Here is a 21,843-nt window from a genome sequence, read left to right as displayed (position 1 = left end):
TTTTCCTAGTAAGACTGTGTTTGGGTTAAGCAAGGGTATTCCTTATATGAAGTTACTTTTGAAAGATAAGAAATAAATTATCAATTTAAAAGTTAAATTTCAATCCTAATTATAATGAATGATCACAAAATGTTTTTTGTCAGGTAGGGGAAAATGTGCATTTTTATATATATTTTTATTAAAACATTTACAGCACTTTCCATTTTCCCTTTTCTTCTTCTAGCCACTCCTTTGTCTCTTTCCTCCAATTCTTTCCATGTTCACCCTCACTTTCAAGTAAATAACTTTTTGATTTGATTATATTGTTACAGACATGTATTCGTATGTGTAAGTATGAACAATTATATAAATACAAGCTGCCAAGTCCATTTTGTTGATTGTATGTATATGTTATCAGAGCTGACCAACTTGTACTGGATATCAAATTAGTTGACCGATTCCTTGCAGAAGTTAATTCTCCCTCTAAGCAGTCTTTATTTACATGTATAGGAGTGGGACCCCATTAAATTTTCTCCCTTCAATATTAGTTAGCATATCTATTGATAATGTTATTGTTGTGGTCTTGTTTTTTACAATCTTTTTTTTTTCTTTTTTTTCTTTTTTTTTTTTTTTTTGGTTTTTTGAGATAAGGCCTCTCTATGTAACAGTCCTAGCTGTTCTGGACATGGTCAGCCCAAGTTGTATAACTTCTTTTAAGCAGTGTGTGTGTGTGTGTGTGTGTGTGTGTGTGTCTACTTCCATATATTATAAATAGTTTCAGGAAAATATAAAATGATTACCTGAGGCTTTATCAAATATTTTTCATGTTATTTGTCCTTCTTTCCTCATTTCTCTTACTATATTGGCCTCTCTCTCCCCTTTCCCAGTAACAGGCTCTCTTCCCAATTTTCTGTTTTCCTCTTCACATCACCTGCATCCTGCTGTTCAGTTCTCAAGGTCACATCCACTGCCCCACATGGTTGCGTACTTTTCAACATTAAAACTTGATTCAAGTTAGATAGGAAGACTTGGCTAAACAGTCATGACAAACACATGATTAACAAAAGATCATAATATAATCCTCATTTATAGATTTATTAAAACTATAATTATAGAACCAAGAAATAATATAAGAAAATTTTCAGTATCTTGGGCTTTAAAATAAAAAAAAAGCTTAAATATAATGACATTTTTAGGTACTCAATTTTTAATAGTTTAATATAATTATTTTAAAAGCTTATGTAGATATTTTCTCTGAAATTGTCATAGGTTATGTAAGAACTATGAATCTAAGAGTTAATGTCCTGAAGCATGTCAGCATAGGAGCTGGTTATATTTAATTGATAGAGCCCTTTTCTTCAGGCTTGAAGAAAGTGTTGTTTGTCTTTTTTTTTTCAGTTGATGAAATCAGATAATATAGCTCATTTTCCAGGAGTTCATTGACAGATTCTGTAACCAATTCTTAGTCTATTTAAAGGTCCCTTTGGTAGTGGTGGCTCATATAATTTTTTATTAGTTTTAAATGGGAGTGCAAGCTGTAGTGATTCGATACGTAGATACAATATGTCTTAGTTTTATTTTTATTGTGATAAGACGGTATAGTCAAGGAAATTTAGAGAAGAAACAGTTCGTTGGGATCTTATAGTTTAAAAATGTGAGTCCACACCCATCATGGGGAAGAGAATGACAGTAGGCAGGCAACCATGATGCTGGAGCAATATCGGGAACCATATATCCTGATCCACCAGAGAGAGAGTGGGAGGGAGGGAGGAAGGGAGGAAACTAGGCATGATGTGAGGTGTTGAAATCCCAAAGCCCACGCCTAGTGACACACCTCTTCCAAAAATCCACAGCTCATAATTCTTCCAAAACAGTTCAATGAACTGAGGACCAAGCATTCAATTAAATGCACTTATGAGGGCCAGTCCCATGAAATTATTATTCCAAAGCAATTCAACATTCATAACATATTTTTGCCATCTACTCATTTGCTTATAACCCCTATCTGATTAGCTAAGAAATTGAAACTAGTATTTATTTCAAAACTATAAATTTCGCTCCTTTTCCCAAAATTCTTTGAATAAATGAATATGTTTTTCAGTCTATGAATATTGCAGTTTCTTTTTGATAGATACTTGTTTTAATAAAAATTATGGAATGTCCATATTAGAAGTAAGGTAAAAACTGATGTATTGTGTATCTTTTTCTTTGTATCTTTTACTAGTGCAAGGGTGTGACTAAAATGTGTCGCTACATAATTTCTCTACCACCTGATATTCCAAAACCAGAAGTACAAGTTCTAGAATCTGTTCAACATGAAGACAGACCACCCAGGGTGCAAGTGGTAAGCAATTTTGAATAATATTTGTCATTAATATGAAGTATTAATAAAATATTTACAAATGCTCTAAGATTGTCACTAACAAATATTTTTGTCTAATATTTTCAGTATATATGATATGCAAAATATCTCTTTTTAACTATAGTCATATTAATTTTAAAGGAATGCTTTGTGTATGGTGACATACTAATTTTATTAATCATTCCGGTATTACTGAATTTGGATGGCCATCAGATTTCAAGTATTGAAAGTAAAGTGATATAATTATCTTAAAACTCTGGTTATGGTCACCAGTATGCGATTGCACAGTGTGCAAATCTGTAAAATTAATGCTATTCTTAAATTACTGAGGAATTATAATGAATTGAATTTGTTTTACCAGTATTTGTGATGTGTGTGTGTGTGTGTGTGTGTAAACTGAGTTTCTCTCTTTTTCCTGTTTCTGCTACAATATAAAGAATTAATAATTTGTCTTAATTGCTAACTATATGTTTATGTATGATATATTGCTTCTGTTTTCTTCATTTCCTTAATTTTGTTATTTAAAAATTTCACTGTTCAAATTATTAAATGTTTATTTTTAAAAATGCATACAATATTGGGTAAAATTTTAAAAAATTACAATATTTGTAAATTCCCTTCTAGCATACCATAGTATAGAATTATCTCCCTAATGATTATGAACAGTTTTATCAATATGTGTTCAAATATTGCTTTCTTAAAGGGCCATAACAGTATATACTTTGATTATCAGCAGCACTTATGTATATCAATACATGATGCCTAGACTACTTAAATAATTATAATTGTCTAAGTAAAATATAATCATAATCATAGTCATATTTTACTCCTCATAACTAGTGATACTATATATTTTTCTTACGTTTATGCATTATTTTGTTTCCTTTTGACTGGATTGCATGTTAACAATCCTTATTCATTTAACCACTTAATTCTGTATGACAATTTATGGGCATTACAATATTATTCATAGGTGACAACTTTATTTTATGTACTTTCACAGTACATTGAGACTTCTTCAAACAGAATGAGTGATTTACTGTGGAAACTTTTCAGTTATGATTTGAAAATAGTTTAAGAAATAGTTCCATTTCCCAATAGTTATTATCAAATAGTTCCATTTCCCAATGGTTATTATCTAAATAATCATAGTGAAATTGCTGTTATATTTTTGTGAAAACTATATTGTTTATCTTGATGAATTAATGAAAAGAAGGTAGAGATTATTGATTTATATTAAGTTGAAATAGTGACTTAAAAATGAATAGATTGCTTAAATAGGAGTTGTCTTATTATTTAATTTAGTCAGTGATGGTAATATACTAGAAAATGAACATGTCATTATCTGCTGATGGTGATTTATAAAATTTGTATAATCAGTCCAAAAATTTTAATCTAATTCTGTAAAATATATAAATCCAGAACATGTTAGGAAATAAAGTTTGTTATCTCAGAAACAAAAAATTTAAAACAATATGTTTAACAATCAGTGTATGACTCGGTCAATTTTAAATTCATACTTTACCAATACTTACCCAGATGTGAACTCGATCAAGTAATACTTTCTTTCTAACTCTTACTGTTCATATATAGAAAATATAGGAGTTGCTAATGGTAACAGAGGTCACTTACACATCTAAAAACTTATTTCTTTAATAGTGACCCTCTCAAACAAATTATTGTGTATATTTTGTTTAGTGATTAATTCTCAGTATAGAAATGGATAGATTTTGGTGATTTTAATTAAAATGTTTGTTCTATAGATAAGGGTTTTTAAATTAGACTTTAGAAGAGGATGATAGGAATCTGGAGGATATTAAAATCAAATTATAATAACTATTGATGAAGGACATGTGTAATAAGGAAGGGTATAGGTTTTCAAGAGCCTGAGCATTACACAGTTTGGGGTCCCTCTTTTAATATATATTATTAATATATTAATATATGTGACTTATATACAAAAACATTCATAATAAGAAAAACCACAGAAAATAATGAATTTTTAAAGTTCTCAAATATTACATGTAAAATACTCTCAAGGCCTTGAAAGTGGCATGTTCAAGAAAGGGGCTATAAAACTTAACCTTCATTGGCTTCATGGTAATTTCTTGTCTGAAATTAGGCATGTTTTTTACTCTTCCTACTTTTCTCTGGCTCCACTTCTTAGCAGTTCTTCTCTTTGCGTGGGCATGGGCACAAGTATCCTGAAAGAAGAACACAGTCCTGGAAGTCAAATGTAAATACTGCATAGATAAGGCTTGTATCTTTGGCAAGGACTATATTAAGCTACCATGGTTCCCTCTATTTCACTACCTGAATTATTCTTGCTACATCTCATTAAGCATTCATGATTACATTTTATTAATTACTTTACTGTGGTTTAAAAAGTTAGCAAATTGTACCATGCCTTTTGTTTTAGGTTTGTTTGTTTGTTTATGTGGTGTGGTCTCATGTAATCTAAGCTTGTCTTTAAAAATGTCGCATACCATAGGCTGGTTTTGAACATCTCATCTTCCTGTTTCCACTTTCCAAGTGCTAGGATTTTAGGTGTATATTACCATGTCTGGTTTGAATTCTTATAGTTTGATGGCTAAATAAACCTAATCACAAATAGAATGGTTTCTATATTCCTATTAGAGTGAGTAATGTGTTTTCTACCTTGTCTGTGAACATTATCTTACATCTGAAAAAGTGTTCTGATGCCTTGGCATTATGTGTTCAAACATCTCATCAAAATCATCTTTCCTCTAAGATGCCTTGTTTCATATAGTTTTTACACACTTAATGTATACATAACTATGACTATTTAGTTTAATGGGGGGTTATGAAGGGCAAAATTTTTGTGATATTCCAAAATTTTTATACAACTTGTGTTCTATGATATATTTATTCATAGTTTTCTTGGGACTTTGGTGACCATTACAGTTCTTTAAGTTATCAGTGATCCTGCAGTCAAGTGTGAAATCTATTCCAAGAAAATATGCTGATTCTCAATATCATTAATCCTAACATATTAGAGACAAAGTTTAACTGTACCTTTGAAATTTATTATGTAACGTCTAATTATAAATGTGGCTGTAAACCATCTTCCCTTGTGGAAAAATCTTGTTTACCATATAAAAGAGTTGCCAAGAAATGATTAGATAGCAGGAAAGTTTAGCTTACTGCACAACAAACAAAACAAAATCAAGACATAATCAAATTAATGATTTAAATAAAAATCATATCAGTATTTTTTTAATATTTAAAATTCCAAAGGCTGCTCCCTGAGCTTCTCGGTTGTGAAGTCCAGTAGTGGGGTTATTTCTAAGTTACAAAATGTGTGGTTGAAGTACTGAATGACTATAAGATATTTTTCATGTAAAAATGCGTCATCTAAAGAGTGTTTTGTGTCTCCAAAATGAGTCATTATACTACATTGTGGAAATCTAGAATCTAGCTTCAAAAAGATGCTTGCTCTTTTTGGATTTTAGATTCTGTTTCCATATTACAATGGCAAATAATGAACTCAATTATAAACTTTTTAACTTAAATATGCTATTGCTGCTCAGAAGGAGAAGCCCAGAATTATTTAGCTGACATATTGTTTGTATTCAAGTAATAAGAGATGAAGTGGCAGCCCATGAACAGACAGTAGGCTTTCTGAATTCTAGATGGAAGTAACTCTTGGATAAATAAATCTGATATAGTCTTATTAGTAGCTAATCTGGACAGCATAACTTTCCTAAACTAATTCTATTAGAAATTGTTGTATAACGGCCCATATTTATTTATTTTTTTTGCACTGAAAAAAATCTCCTTTATTTTTCTAACAAACCAGATAAAGCATTTTTACCATTTTCTAATGTAACTTCCCATAAATATTGTAATGTATATAATTGGAGCTGCCCCTAAGTTTTCAGAGAACAAGTGACCATGGGATACTCTATCAGCTGATACGCTTCCAATACAACTTCTGTATCTATAACTCGGGGATGATAGCAAAATGGGGGAGGGGAAAAAGTCCTGTTAAATGTCAGATTTGTCTTTTATATTATAAATTTAGAACCCACAGAATAACTTCCTAAACGTTTTACTTCCTTTCCTATTCAGTCTCATTTTACCTTATTCTCTCATGACTTCATGTCAAGAAATCTATAACCTGTGATTTGCCTTCCCACAGCCTCTCTACCATATAATTTTTAGTGCTATTAGAATTATCAGTGAATGCCAATTATATGAGGAAAATTTTAAAGAACATTCACAATCTTAAAAACAATCACTTATAGTTTTTTCCTTTCACTAAGAGATGAGCTCTCATTTCACATATTAGTCAATTTTAAAGGCTGCATGTGTGTAACAAGTTAATAGTTATTACTTCATAATTTAAATTTTCAATTATCATTTCCTTTGAATCACAATCCCATTTTGTCCTCAAAATAACTGTGATAGGTAGGAATTATTACTCTACCTTTTAAAGTATTGTTTAAATTGAAGCCCAGATACACACTATGCCCTTCTGTACCTTTGATTATGACTAATACCTATCAGATTCCATTGAATCATCCATATCATCTGTTTATCCATTTAATCACCTGTGGTCAGTTGTCTTGTCTCAGAATCTAATCTAAAATTTAACCAGTCTCTAAAAATGGCCCCTATCCAACTCTAGAAATTCATTCAGTATCAGCATGTGGCCTTCCTTCCTTCTTCAGCCAAAATATTTGGCCACTTATGAAGTTTTCAGAATGCTTCGAATGATGAACTTTATGCCGATTGACAAACTTTTGATTGAGATCAACCAGGAAAACTTGATGTATTAAAAATCTTCAGAGGCATTGGAGAGCTACCATTCTTTGATTAAACGTGGGACCACTACCTTGAAAGAAAGAAAACCTAGACTGTAAATCAATGCAAGCCAGAAGACAGTGACGTCAGAAGTGATGGAATGCTGGTCATAACACCAAAAAAAAAAATGGACTGGAAGTACTGAAAGGAAATATCTACAAGCATAAAATTTTATGTCCTTTAAAATTATCCTACAGACTGAAAGTGAATCAAAACGTTTTGGACAAAAAAAATTTATACTGAAAATTTAAAATAAGCATGCCTAAATTAAAAGTTGTTCTTCAACAGAAGAAAATGATCCCAGATGGAAATCTCGGGGATGCAGAAAGGAATGAAGAGCAGCAAAAAATGGTAAATATTTATGAACATCTAAATTATTATTTTTTATGTAAATGATAATACTGATATGGTACTTAAAAGATGTAGAAATCAAACGCATTACAATAGCAGCTGAAAAGGAGGGGAGGAGGTTGGAGTTTAAGTGTTTCGTTATCTCTTAATTATCCAAAATCTTGAAAATCCGTTTTTTTTTCTTAAAGCCAGTGGATGCTTTTGAAAATCACAAAGGAAAAACAAATGATTTACAAGTAGTAGTAGGTCAAGACAAGAAAACTTGAAAACACTTGTTAAAGTGTTAAATTGAAGTCCATATGTAGCAAATACAACCTTAAATATAAAAAAAATGAAATGGTCTGATTAAGAAAAAGAACACTTACTTGGTAGGAGAAACACTACTTAAAAGAGACACATTGAAAAATTATGCTATGTTTAAAAGGAAAACGATAAAACTGTGTTAATGCACAGATGGTTGGCATGTAAAATATATAGCTTGATGATAAAAATTAATAGAGATTAAGAGGAATATTATGTTATTTTTCCCAAGAAAGTTAAATCAGTTTTAAAAATTAGAGTATTGTGCACAATTTTAAAAATTTAAATCTCTTAGCTTCAAAATTACAAAGCTAAACAATATTTGCACACAAACATTACTTCACTCTCTGTTACAGAAGAGGATACTTTTTTCATTTCTAAATATAATTCTTTAAATCTTCCATGTCTGTCAGTTTCTGTTTTATTCCTATTTTTTTCTTACTTCTTCGATTCTCTTTTCACTGATCATGTCCTTCTTGGATTCCAATATATAGGCATACTTCTATTCTGCCCTTTTCCAAAGGTTCTGCTTCTTTTGGTTTTTTGACCATCTCCTTCTCTTCTAGACTTCTAGAAATCTTCTAGTTTTCTAGACTGACAATATGCTATGACTTTGTAACTTCCTGCTTACTGCTCATGTCACAGAAATCAAATTCCTGCAACAACTGTTCTACTAAAACTTAGAACTCTTATTTTTTTTTAATGCAGCTAATCATTACTCTTCACTGGCTTTGTGGGAGCCTAGGCAGGTTGGATGCTCAACTTACTAGACCTGGATGGAGGTGGGGGTTCCTTGGACTTCCCACAGGACAGGGAACCCTGATTGCTTTTCGGGCTGGGGGGAGACTTAATTGGGGGAGGGGGAGGGAAATGGGAGGCGGTGGCGGGGAAGAGACAGAAATCTTTAATAAATAAATAAATTTAAAAAAAAATAAAATTGTATTAGGTCAGTTTTGTGAGGATGTACTCTCTGATTTCTTTTCTTAGTTCTATTTATTGGATCTCATTGGTTTTAAATTTAAATGTTAGATTTCCCTTGAATTTTGTTTTTAGGTGTTTGTCTTACCCCTGCTCCAACTACTTTGTTATATTTCAAGGTACAGACTGTGGACTGTGTGTTTCAGAAACAGTAAAGACATTTGTTCAAATGCATCTTCCTGAACTTTTTACCTTTTCTAAATCATATTGTGCAAGGATGGGGGCAAAAATTTGCAATTTATAACAAATTCTTGGCAATTCTGACTAATATCTGTTTTGCACAATAAGGAAGTAATAAAATAACATTGTTGTGTTAGTACTAATAATATTATTTAATTGATTTTAAATTATTGACTTCCCTATCATCTCCAAAGTTATAAAATAACAGTACACATAAACGCGATTTTCATTCTTTCATGAATCTAGGCAAAACAGCATGCATTTTATTTGTAATGATTATATATTTATTTGTATAACAACATAGTTAAAGAAAATAATTTACGTTTAAAAGTATTTAGAAATATAACTGGAAATGTAGGTTATGAAAACGCTAAGGTAGTTGGCAGTATAAAAAAAATCTATATTTGTAGACTATCAGGTCATATACCATTTTCAAATAGGGATATAACATAATAAAATGGAATCAAATAAGAACTGAGAGCATGGAAAATGGAATTTTTTTCTTGAGTACTAGGAAGGAAGAGAAAAGCTAACATTTAAGATATTCAGTTTGTACTATCACTGTGGTGTTTTAATTTTTTTGTCTTACTAAATGACTTCAAATTTCCATAGATAGGTCATATCCCAAATGAGAATGCAATTAGGAATGTTAAGTGATTTGACAAAATTCACTGTGATTGATATGATATAAGCAGTAAGAAAAGAAAAAGATGGAATGAATGCGATAGATGTCAGGTGGATGTTCAGAACATGATATCCCAACACATACCATCTTGGCACACTTGAGTATTTTCAACCAAAGGAAAGAGAAAATTTCAGAAGGTGGTCACTCTCTGACTTCATATATTTCTCCCCTATAGCATAAGAGTAAAAGAATTCTTTGATCTGCCTGTTTTGAAGACATGTAAATCTGTTGTTCCATAAGCCCTGCCATATACTTATATGCCACAAAAAAGCTGAACTACTAGGCCTTGACAAATTCCTCTAAGTTTATTATTATTAGATCATATTCTTTTGTCTTTTTATTATCATGCTGTTCCTAAAATTATAAAGGCTAACTGAGTAAAACTCAGTGATAAAATTGAAGGCTAGGCTTGGTGTTTAGGAAAGTAGAAAATAAAGATTGTTAACACTTTGCTTCTAGGAATAACTGTGAAGTCAAAATTGTACTTAACGGTCTCAAATGAAGTTGTAGAACAATAACTTTATTACTTAAAAATCTGACTTTTTTCTGTTCCATGCTAGACTTGGAAATGTAAAAAAGTACTTACTTTTGATCCATTTTGCAGCTAAGTAACTACCCAACCATTTACTGCCTAACAGAACTGAAGTAAATAATTTCATTTTGGAGAGGGCATGCTTTTCAAGTCTGTTGGGCAAAACACATGGTCAAAAGAGCTGAACCAGAGCTCCTTAGGCTACTGGAAATAAATTTAATGGGAACATAATGATGCTGTCTGCCTATGTCCTTTGCAGTGTTCAGTAGCACTTTGATGATTTTATTCTGCCTTCTTGAAATTATGTTTGGTTGGAAACACAAAAACCTATTATGTCGGGGCTGGAGAGATGGCTCGGAGGTTGAGAGCACTGACTGCTCTTCCAGAGGTCCTGAGTTCAATTCCCAGCAACCACATGGTGGCTCACAACCATCTGTAATGGGGTCTGGTGCCCTCTTCTGGCCTGCAGGGATACACACAGACAGAATATTGTATACATAATAAATAAATTTAAAAAAAAACCTATTATGTCTACAAATATGCCTAATCACTCCCTAGCTTGTGTGTGTTCATTATTTATAATTTTCAGGTGGAGAAAATACTCTTCAACTGTATAGCTAGATATGTAGTCATGACATAGTTATTGTCAAAGAATGAAAGTACTATTAATTCACCAGGATTACCTTTGATGATAAGATGCTTAATTTGTAAGCCCGAATATAGGTATAAATGGCATATTAAAGTGCTAATGGCAATAGTTTTTAACTAGAGAAATCTGCTTACTGACTTGCTCCCATGGATTGTACTGCACGCCTTTTTATATAACCCATGACCACCTCTCCAGGGGTTGCATTACCACATTAGGTTGGGTCCTCCTAATCAAGACAAAAATCCCACAGACTTTGCTACAGGGAAGTCTAATGGAAGCAGCTTTGCAATTAAGAGTCACTCTTCTACATGACAAACTTGTGTCAATTAACAAAATACTAACCAGTACTAGTAGATACTTCTATGTTTAATCACTTAAGGAATATTTATAGTGTTTTAATTGATAGTAGTAACAGCTTACTTTTCCACTAGCACTGGAAAATGATTAACTTCCCTACATCTACATTAACACACATGTAATTTTAGTATTTTGAGTAATAGTATTCCAGCAGGTGTGGGGTAATACTGACTAGTTTTGGATTTGCAGTACTCTGATTTTTAATTAAGATGAGTATATTTGCTTTTGCTGTTTCTATATCTTCTTTAGAAAAGTGGCTATTTTGGGTTCTTTCACCATTAACTGACTATTTTTCAGTTCGTTATTGAGTTGTGTGCATTGCTTATGCATATTGGATGCTAATTATACACACGAGCATATATAATTTTCAAGTATTCTTTCAATCATAAGAGCTCCTTTAATATTCTTCAGTACCTATGGCAATATGATACTGAAAAAGAGTAGGAATAGGGGAGATCTAAGAGTAGTGGAAAAAATGCAGTCTATGTCAAATTGGAAAAAAAATATGTGACTGTTATGTGATGATCAAAGCTATAATTTCAATTTCCTTTGTGCGTTAGTTTGTTCCTGGTGACATATATTTCTGATATGTTCAGAAAGTGCATAATGTTTTCTACAAATGGTTAAGGAAACTTTGAGTAAAAGAAGGTAAATGATAGTTATTGTCACAGAAATTTACACACATGGTTTTACAGTGGCTAAAGATGCATAACTTAAAATGGTCAGATTGTATTTTTAGGAGAATACAGGTGAAATAATGTGTTCACTCCTTTTATGATGCATTTGGTATCTTCGAGAGACAATCAACTGCAGTAATCAGATGACATTTCTGTTCTTAGCATTCGTAAGTTCCAAGATCCTCAATTTAGTTGATAATTAAGAGTTTAGGAGCTTTATGAGTGTTTCTTGAATATTTTCTCAGCCCTGGGAGTAAATATATACAACTTTTTGCATTGCTATATCCTTGCAGATTCCATGTGAATATGTTTGTGTTTATGAGAGAGACAGTGAGCATTGATAGCATTCACCAACTTTAAATGGAATATTTCATTTTTATAATCTTGAAGTCTAACTCTTGATGTGATTGAAAATAGTAGTTTAAATGACTTCAGTCATTTTTTTCTGTAGGTACATTAAAGCAGAAATATGACTTGAAAAATCAGATGTTTAAATCTTGTCCAGAGTCTCTTTTGTTTCTTGCCAGGCAAATTAAATCAAAATTCTATGGGTTGTGTACTACTCTTTTGTATTTTATGTTGCTGTTAATGCTGTTCTCTTCTTCTTAAACTGTTCTTAAGATTTTTGCTTTTTCCAATTTCTTACCAGTGGTTAAATCTAGTTGTCAAAGTACTTTATAAAGCTTTTATTAATTAGTTATGTAAAATGATGGTAATTAATATTTATTGAGTTAGTATGTTTTTCTATATAGATTAGAGAAATAATCATACTCTACAAAAATTTTCACAAAATAATATAGGGGAATACGAGGTTTGGGCAAACAATTGAAAACGTCAAGTCTTAATAATAATAATCCTAACAATAACAATAAAATTTCTAAAAACATATTACTACATTGAAATATCTATTGCCATATTCTAGCCAAGATTATTCAGCGTACTTTAACTCTTAGGCTATCTATACTTCCTTCCTCCTAATGATATTGGTTCCTATGATGCTTGCTTTTGACTGCTACTCCTTTCTTCTGTCTTAAATATACTAAGAAGAATCTGCTCAAAAATGTTTTACTTTATCACTATTGTTGTTAGCGTAGTAAACATCACTTCCATTTACCAGATTCTGTAACATTAAAAAAAGTGCTTATCTACAAGCACTGAACAAGAATACTTTCATTGGAATTTTAGTATATTTTTTAAAAAAAATCTCCAGTTGTTAATTTAATCTCATTCATTAAAAATTTAAAAACTTGCTACTGAGCACTTGGAAACAATTGTGTACTGAGGGAAATTACTTAATATATCTTGTAACTTATGGTCGTCTTACTCTTGTTTCACCAAATGATTATATCTTTTGTATAGTGACACTTTATCCTTTATCAAGATATGCCTGACAGTTGGTTCAGAAGTGTAGCAGTCAAAGTTTTTATTATTATAATATCTCTTAAGTGTGAACTCAAATTCTTTTTTTACTATTTCTGTATCTTAACATTATTTATAAAGACAACGATTAAGGTTGTCATCCCCTTTATCTTTCAGTTCTTAAATTCTGCAGGATCTATACATGTGAGGATAACCTCATATTCATATATATTAACACAAAATTTGAGAAAATATCTCCATGCTTCATAATATGCAGCATTAGTGTCTTGATCCTAATTTCACTGGAAGAATTTTTTTAAAAAATATGTCCATTATCAATGTATTTCCTATAGTGTTTCTTAATCTGATGTTACATTTATTACTTCAGCACTTATTCAGCTCTTTAATTTTATAATCAACTTAGTTCAGCAAACATTTATAGGGTCCTAAATATATGCTAGGAATAAAATTCTAGAAAAAAAATAATGTAGTATAGCTGCTAGCAATCTAATTAGTTCTTGATTTGTATTTAATATAAAAATTGGCTTGTTTCTTTGAAATTTTTTCTGTCTATTTATTTATGGTGTATGCCACCAGATAGAAATAAATTTCCAAAGTGTCTCTTTTAAGTCTGTTTTGGTAGCTTGTTATGTATGTCTGTTAAGACTGAAAAACTTCTCATAGGAAAATAATTGCTAATTGTTCTTGAGTGCTTGATAGCATAGTATATTTATAAGGCTAGCTAATTTAAAGTAAAAAGAAAATACTGAAAATGTACACATTTAAAAAGGAAAATGCTTATTAACTAAGCAAGTCAAAAATATGAGTATGTTAAACACTAATCTGAAGTAAAGAAAATTTGAGGAAATAAAGTCATGAGGAAAATAGTTTGCCTAATTTCTAATTCTATTGCTATAGTATAGTTTATATGGTAGTTGATATACTACATTCCATAATCACAAGCTACATGTCATATTTGTAATATAATTTTTAAAGTATATTTATATGTGGTATAATAAATAGTATTTGGAATATTTCTAAGCTACGTCTTATTTTTTTATGAAATAGAATTGACTTCAATTTTTCATCAGTTTAAAATCATATGGAAAAGCTAAAATTTTGCACAAATGAATTCACATAAACATTTAGTACATATATTTACTGATTTTTTCCAAGTTATTCACAGAAATATCATTTCCAAGATATCCATAGGCCTAATATTTAACTTCAAACCATATTACTAACTTAAATATGACAATAAGTTTAGAAATAAAAGGTAATGACTTATTTTTACAGAAAGTGTGTATTGTAAAAATGTCACACTCTAACATTAAAAGGTGGTATAAAGGATGTATATTATATCCATATACATGGTAAAAGTTAGTTTCCTGAGTACTATTTTCAGTATGGAAGTAGATCATTATTTTTAATCTTTTAGCTATATAAATGCATGATTTCTATTATTGCATGTAATTAAAATGATAATCTGAAAATGGAATTTCAGCTGATCAGAGGATATTTTACCCTTCAATAGTCTCTAATTACTCAGCATTTTGTTTTATCTTGAGAATTCTTGTTAATAATAAAACAGTGCTCTGAAACCACTGGAACTGTTAGTCAATTAGCATTATTGAATTTAAGTATCATGTTGAATGGCTGAGGGCAGTTTTAGGAAGTGAACCAAAAGACAGCATAATAACTAAAATCCATAATATGAATGAATCAATAAACTTGTATTTACTATTATATTAAGGCTTTTATTAGTTTGGGTTATGCTGGCTGTCATTCTTAGAGTATTATGAATGCTGAGAGAGGACTCCTCCAATGAATCCCAGCCCCAGCATTGCTTTGTTATTCTTAACTGCAACACTGCCATTAAATATAACTATCCACCATAAATAGTGGGTTCAAATCTTCAAAAGCATGCTTGAATTTTTCAGAGTAAGGACTCTACTAACATTCTTTATGTTAAAATGTTTAAGGTCATTTCCTCAATATGAATATCCATTAAAGCATAAATTAATTAATATAGTTCCTTTTTTGATATTGTGAAGAAAAAGAAGATAGTCATCAGTTTGTGGTATCCATATATAAAACAATTTATTCATAGCATCTTATTCAACCTATAAAACAAATATGTGAGGAAGGTCTTAATAGCATCTTATGAATGAAGAAACCAAGACTTAAGAGTTTTACTTTTACAAATTTATATATATATATATATATATATATATATATATATATAATTTGTTATTATGTGAACTAGAATTCAAAATCATTGTTGCCCAGTTCTTTATTTATTAAATTTTATGTATAAATGGTACTCAGAACATTTTGAGTCACAGTATGCACATTATACAACAGTTCACTTTGTTTGTACATGGAGTAAGTTCTCCAAAGTATGTTTTCTACTGTTCAGAGTATAATTATTTGGCTAATAAATTCTCTATTCCTGTTATTAAATACTTAAACTAAAATATTTTGGTCACTAATGATATGGTTGAATGATTACAATTAAAAATATATAATGTATTTAAAATTTTCTAAGAAACTAGGTTTTATATATTTTCATCACTAATTTGATAACAGAGAAGCTAAAGTGACTATATAATCACTATAACATAATCACTTTAGCTACTCTAGTATGCAACTGCACACCAGAACTTACTACTTCCATTAAATTTAGCTTAGTATACAGTTGTCAACCTTTCCCAAACTCTTCTTACAGCCTCTGATGACCACTATTCTATTTCTTGTTATATATGATACATTTTCTTAGATTCCACATCAGTGAAATCAAATGATATTTGTCATTCTCTGCCTGAATTATCTCATATGACATGTTACAAATTATAACATCTTTTATTACTGAATAGTATTATTGTATGTGTGTGCATATTACATTTACTTTACCCATTCATGATCATATAAGTTATTTTCATTTATTAGTTCTTGATAATAATGCTACAATGAATTGGGATGAATTTATCTCTTTGTCATACTGGTTCATTTTCCTTTGAATGTACAGTGAGGAATAGGACTAATGGGTCTTACAAAAGTCGTGTTTTATATTTTGTTTTGTGTGTTTTATAGGAACCTCCATATTCTCTTCTGTAATAACTTTACTAATTTACATTCTCATTAACTGCGTTCAAAAGTTACATTTTTCCATATTTTCATGAGTCATCATTTATCTTATGGTAGTAGTAACTATCATAAAATACTTGTTAGAACAGAGTGATATCCCATTTTTGTTTTGGCTTTCATTTTCCCGATTATTAATAATGTTGAATATATTTCATTAATATTGGTCATTTTCATTTCTTATAGTAAATGATTTTGGAGGCAATCGCTAAGTTTTTAATTGATCTATTTATTTGTATGCTACTGAGATTTGGATTTCCTTATTTTCTCATATCACAATCATTTGCTGGATGACCAGTATTAAATATTTTTTCCATTTCTGTAAGTTATTTCTTAACTCTGGTGATTTCTGTTCAGGAACTTCTTATTTGATAGAATACCATTTGTCTTTTTTTAAAAAATAATTTATTTAATTTTATTTTATGGATATTGGTGTGAGGGTTTTAAATCCCCTGAATCTGGAGTTACAGACAATTGTGAGCTGTCACACAGGTGCTGGGAATTGAACTTGGGTCCTCTGAAAGAAAAGCCAGTGTTCTTAACTTCTGAGCCACCTCTCCATTTCTCATTTGTCTTTTTCAAACACTTATTTCCTATGCTTTTGAGATAACTTCAAAAAAGCCTTGCCCTGTCATTTGCTTGAAATGTTTCTCACATTATTCCTTTACATTTCAGATATTGAGCTATTTTAGATAGAAATTTTTTGTAGCTAGTAGACAGTAGGAGTTGCTTCATAATAAAAAAAAAATGTGGACATCCAGTTTGCCCACTATCACGTATTGAAAATATTATCCTTTCTACAATGGGGGATTTTAGGATTGTCAAATTTCAACTGGTTTTAAATGTATAGACTCACTTCTAGGTTATTTGCTTCACTGATTTATGTCAATACCATTCTGTTTTGGTTACTAAAGGACCATGTAGTAATGTTTTCTGTTTACTATTTTTGCTTAAGATTACTTTAACTGTTTAAAGTAATAGTGGTTCCAATAAAATTTTAGGATATTTTCATCGTGCTAAAAATATCACTGGTATTTTTGGACAGGTGTTGGTGGGGCATGTCTTTAATCCAAGCATGAGCGGGGCAAATGCAGGTTCTGCTATAAGTTCCAGGCAGCAAGTTGCAGAACAGTCAAGGCTTTATAGAGAAACCCTGTCCCAAAAACATCATTGGTTTTACAAGAGGGATTGAATTTCAAAAATAGGCAAGAATCTATAATTGCTTTGAGTAGTATGGATATTTTAATATTTGTCTCACAATCTATAAATACTATACATCTTGCCTTATTTATTTATTTTTATTTATTTACTAAAAATTTCCATCTCCTCCCATTTCCTTCCCCCTTTCCCCATCCCCCTCCCTCTCCAGTCCTAAGAGCAGTCAGGGTTCCCTGCCCTGTAGGAAGTCCAAGGTCGTCCCCCTCCATCCAGGTCTAGGAAAGTGAGCAAACAAACAGACTAGGCTCCCACAAGGCCAGTACATGCAGTAGAATCAAAACTCAGTGCCACTGTCCTTGGCTTCTCAGTCAGCCCTCCTTGTCAGCCACATTCAGAGAGTTTGGTTTGATCACATGCTCCATCAGTCCCAGTCCAGCTGGCCTTGGTGAGCTCCCTTTAGATCAGTCCCACCATCTCACTGGGTGGATGCACCCCTCGAGGTCCTGACTTCCTTGCTCACATTCTCCCTCCTGCTCTTCATCTGGACCTTGGGAGCTCAGTCCAGTGCTCCAGTATGGGTCTCTGTCTCTCTCTCCATCCATCGCCTGATGAAGGTTCTATGGTAATATGCAAGATATTCATCAGGGTGGCTATAGGATAAGGCCAGTTCAGGCACTTAATTAAGGGAGCCATTTTAGAGTTGGCAAGAGACTTGACTCTAGAGGGGTTCCCAGTTTCCAAGGAGATGTCCCCAGCTTGTTCCTTGGGCAATAGAGGAGAGGGTGCCTGAACTGGCCTTTTATTTTTTATAATTTATTAATATACCATATTTCAGTTTTGCTGGTCTTTCAGTGCTTTGATTAAATCTATTGACAAATGTTTTAATTTTTATTCTTTTTTATTGATCTTTATTAAGCTCTACATTTTTCTCTGCTCCCCTCCCTACCTCTCCCCTCCCCCGTTCAACCCTCCCCTAAGGTCCCTAAGTGATCATTTTATTCAGGAGATCTTTTCTTTTTGTCCTTCCCATGTAGATTAGATCTGTAAAAGTCTCTCTTAGTGTCCTCGTTGTTGTCTAAGTTCCTGGGATTGTGGTTTGTAGGCTCTTTTTCTTTGCTTTATGTTTACAAACCATCTATGAGTGAATACATGTGATAATTGTCTTGAATTTTGCAGGAAAATGGATGGAGCTAGAAAACATTATTTTGAGTGAGGTAACCTAGACACAAATATTTTTATTTTTATAGCTATTGTAAGTGACATATTGTGATGCTACTGATTTTATATATAGTTTATGTAAATCAAACTTGACTGAATTAGTTTATTAATATTAGTGAGTACGAATATAAGTCAGTGGTAGAATGCTTGTCCAACATGTGTGAGGTCCCAGGGTCAACCTTCAACACTGAGAATAAGAACACATGTATTCTAACAGATTTTTGGGGGAATCTTTATATACGAATTCATATCTATCTGCAAATAGAGATTATTTGACTTAGGAAAAGTCTTATTTTATTATCCTATTATTTGTTTTTGTTTACTATTCAAACTAGTACTTAGTGTAGCATGTTGAATTAAATGTATGAGTTTATAATACACATCCTTGGCTTGTAGCAGATTTGTCAGAAAGCTTTTAGCTTTCATCCACTCAGTGTACTATTGTTTGTTTATTTATTTTTATTGTTTTTATTATATAGACGTATGCTCCTGCTGTACCTAATTTTTTGCATTCTTATGTTGAATTTTATATTTGCAGAGATCATTATATGGTTTTATTATTTATTCTACACATGTGTTTACCATTTTTATTCATTCATGTTGAGCCTCTTTAGGAGCTTAGTGTGAATTCTACATGATTATAGTGAACAACTTTTCATACTCTTTTAGATTTGTTTTGTTAATGTTTCATTCAAGATTCTTAAATTAGTTAAGAGTGCTGGTTCATTGCTTTCCTTTATGTTTTTTTTTTTTTTCAGTTGTTTGACATGGTCTCAGAGAAGGTCTGGTCTCCTAAAACGAATTTGAAAATAAAATTGTCTTTGTTAAATTTCACAAAACAACTTAAGAAAAATTGGTGATACAACTTTTTTCTATATGTTTGGTTGAAATCATCAGTCAGGCCATTTGTTCTTGAGCTTTTCTTTGATGAAATATTTTAATTGTTTACTCTTACTACTCATTTGTTATTTGATTTTTATTTCTGCGTGATTAAATCTTGATATTTTATGTTTTCTATTTTATTGATTATAAAAGATTTTGATGTTTTCATCTACTTTAGGTTTGGTAGTAAAGCAATTTTTCTAGTACAATGGTGATTAAGACAATATAATGTATTTTATATAGTATACTCATTCAGATGTTCAAATAAAGTTAGTATAACACCAAGCCATACTAAATAAGTTAATATTTATAAAATACTAAAATGGAACCTGATATATGTTATGTTTCATAGGAAAATTCTCAAATAAACCATTTCATGTCATTCTGTTTAATTAAGACTTCTAACGTTTATTAAACTGGTTTAGTAATTAAAAGTGTAGACTCCATTCTTAGGCTTCTTGAGATAAAAACTCTATTCCATGAATTAACTTTTCATTAGATTAATTTATTTCTCCATGTCTTGGTTTCTTCATATCTGTAATAATTGTACATACCTCCTAAGGTTGTTTGCTATATAGATTTAAACAGATAACATGCCCCAAAATCTCAGAATAATGTCTAACTTATAGGAAGCTCTCATTTTTCATGCACTATGTATCTGTACCAGTGTACATGTGTTTATGATATTGCAATTTTCATAAAAATTTTAAGAATACTAATTCAGCTCTCTGTACCTACTATAAATAGTTATGGTTTCCTTTTAATATCAGATTAGTCTTAGTATTTAAACTTATCTCACTTTTGCTTTTAGCCAATTACCCTTGAACCTGAAACAATGAGTTCTACAGTGAAATGTAAACCTGATTATATTCCACTCACTCAACAACTATCCGTGGTAAGTAACTTAAATCCATTGCAAGTATTGAGAAATTATTTGTGAGGGATAAACTTAAAGGCTTAATAAATGTTCCACTAAAATTTAGGGACCTAGATAAAATCTGTCCTCTGATAATATTATTTGTGTATAAATAAAGCCATGCTACAATTAACTATTGTTAGAAATTACTTTCATGAGCCCAATATCTATGTAGCTAAGTTGATTTTAGTAGCTTTAACACCTTAGCATAATATACACATCTGTGAAAATTTTAGCATCTTTTCAACTTAAACTCCCTTGATTACCTGTCTTGGAATCTGCTAACCACATTATAAATTCTCCCATATTCACCAATACTCCATATGTTCTAACTCTTTGGTCATTTTAATAACTTTCTACTATGCTTAGGTTTCTTTTTTTCTTTTCTCTACTTTGTTAATTATTTTTCATTCTTCAACATGCAAGAACTCAAGTATTGGTCCTTTTGTGAAATTTTGTCCAAAATTAATCAGTGTGTGCCTTATTATCACGTTACTGTGTACATAATACTGATAATAAGCTCATCATGCTTCATTCCACTTAGTTTGTGACATTTTTCCTATTAGTCTCTAAATCCAATATTTAATAATAATAATATTATAAAGGTAGGGCATCAGTGCTTGTTGAGTGAATGAAAAGATGGATGAAGAAGGAAAGAATGGACGAACAGAGATATAGATAGCAAGATGGAGTGAGTGGGTGCTTCATTAACTCATGAAATGTTCCTCCTTTGGGACACCAAAATAAATAATGCATAACAAATAAAAACATACTTTCTCTTGGATTAATTTAACCAAGAATGAACCCAAACTGAAACTCTCTACTTTTCCCCTTGTGGATTCTATCTGTTTCTAACAAAGAATTTTGATTTGTATTTGTTGTACAGAACAGCAAACATAGCATGGGGGAAGGGAGGTTTCTTTATAGAAATCTTTAACAGAGTTTTATATAGGAAGAATTGATTTTACTGACAAAACTGACATAAATTAGTAAACTCCAAACGCACATTTTCAAGATATATCCACAGGTACTTTTCAATATTTCTGATAGATATTTGTTATATAAGGTTGCTTTCAAGCTGCTGCCTGCTTTCAGCAGCTGATTAACCAGACACATGCATATACACGTGTGTTTCTCTGGGTCAGGGGCATGGACAGGTACATAATAAAAGATTAAAACTTTACATTAATGTAGTTTACAAAAGCTGATTGTATAGAAAATCCAAGGTAAGTAAGGTTGTTTGTTACATTGATTACACTTTTAATTTACTTATTTTTAAAAGTCTCCTC

At 31.2% G+C, this 21,843-nt stretch overlaps 1 protein-coding gene across 1 annotated transcript in view; it reads left to right on the top strand.

Moving 5' to 3' along the window:
• The window catches only part of LOC142840369 (uncharacterized), a 248,668-nt gene that overhangs the window by 146,791 nt on the left and 80,034 nt on the right, over window positions 1-21,843 (top strand). Inside the window, exons 7-8 of the mRNA XM_075956922.1 lie at window positions 2,204-2,323; window positions 20,450-20,533. Of these exons, the coding sequence (XP_075813037.1) occupies window positions 2,204-2,323; window positions 20,450-20,533 (204 nt within the window). The remainder of the gene's footprint in view (window positions 1-2,203; window positions 2,324-20,449; window positions 20,534-21,843) is intronic.

This window comes from Microtus pennsylvanicus, chromosome X (genome assembly GCF_037038515.1).
Source record: "Microtus pennsylvanicus isolate mMicPen1 chromosome X, mMicPen1.hap1, whole genome shotgun sequence".
Taxonomy (NCBI): Eukaryota; Metazoa; Chordata; class Mammalia; order Rodentia; family Cricetidae; genus Microtus; species Microtus pennsylvanicus.
The sequence above is the reverse complement of the archived record's forward strand: the minus strand, read 5'-3'. Positions and strand labels throughout refer to the sequence as shown.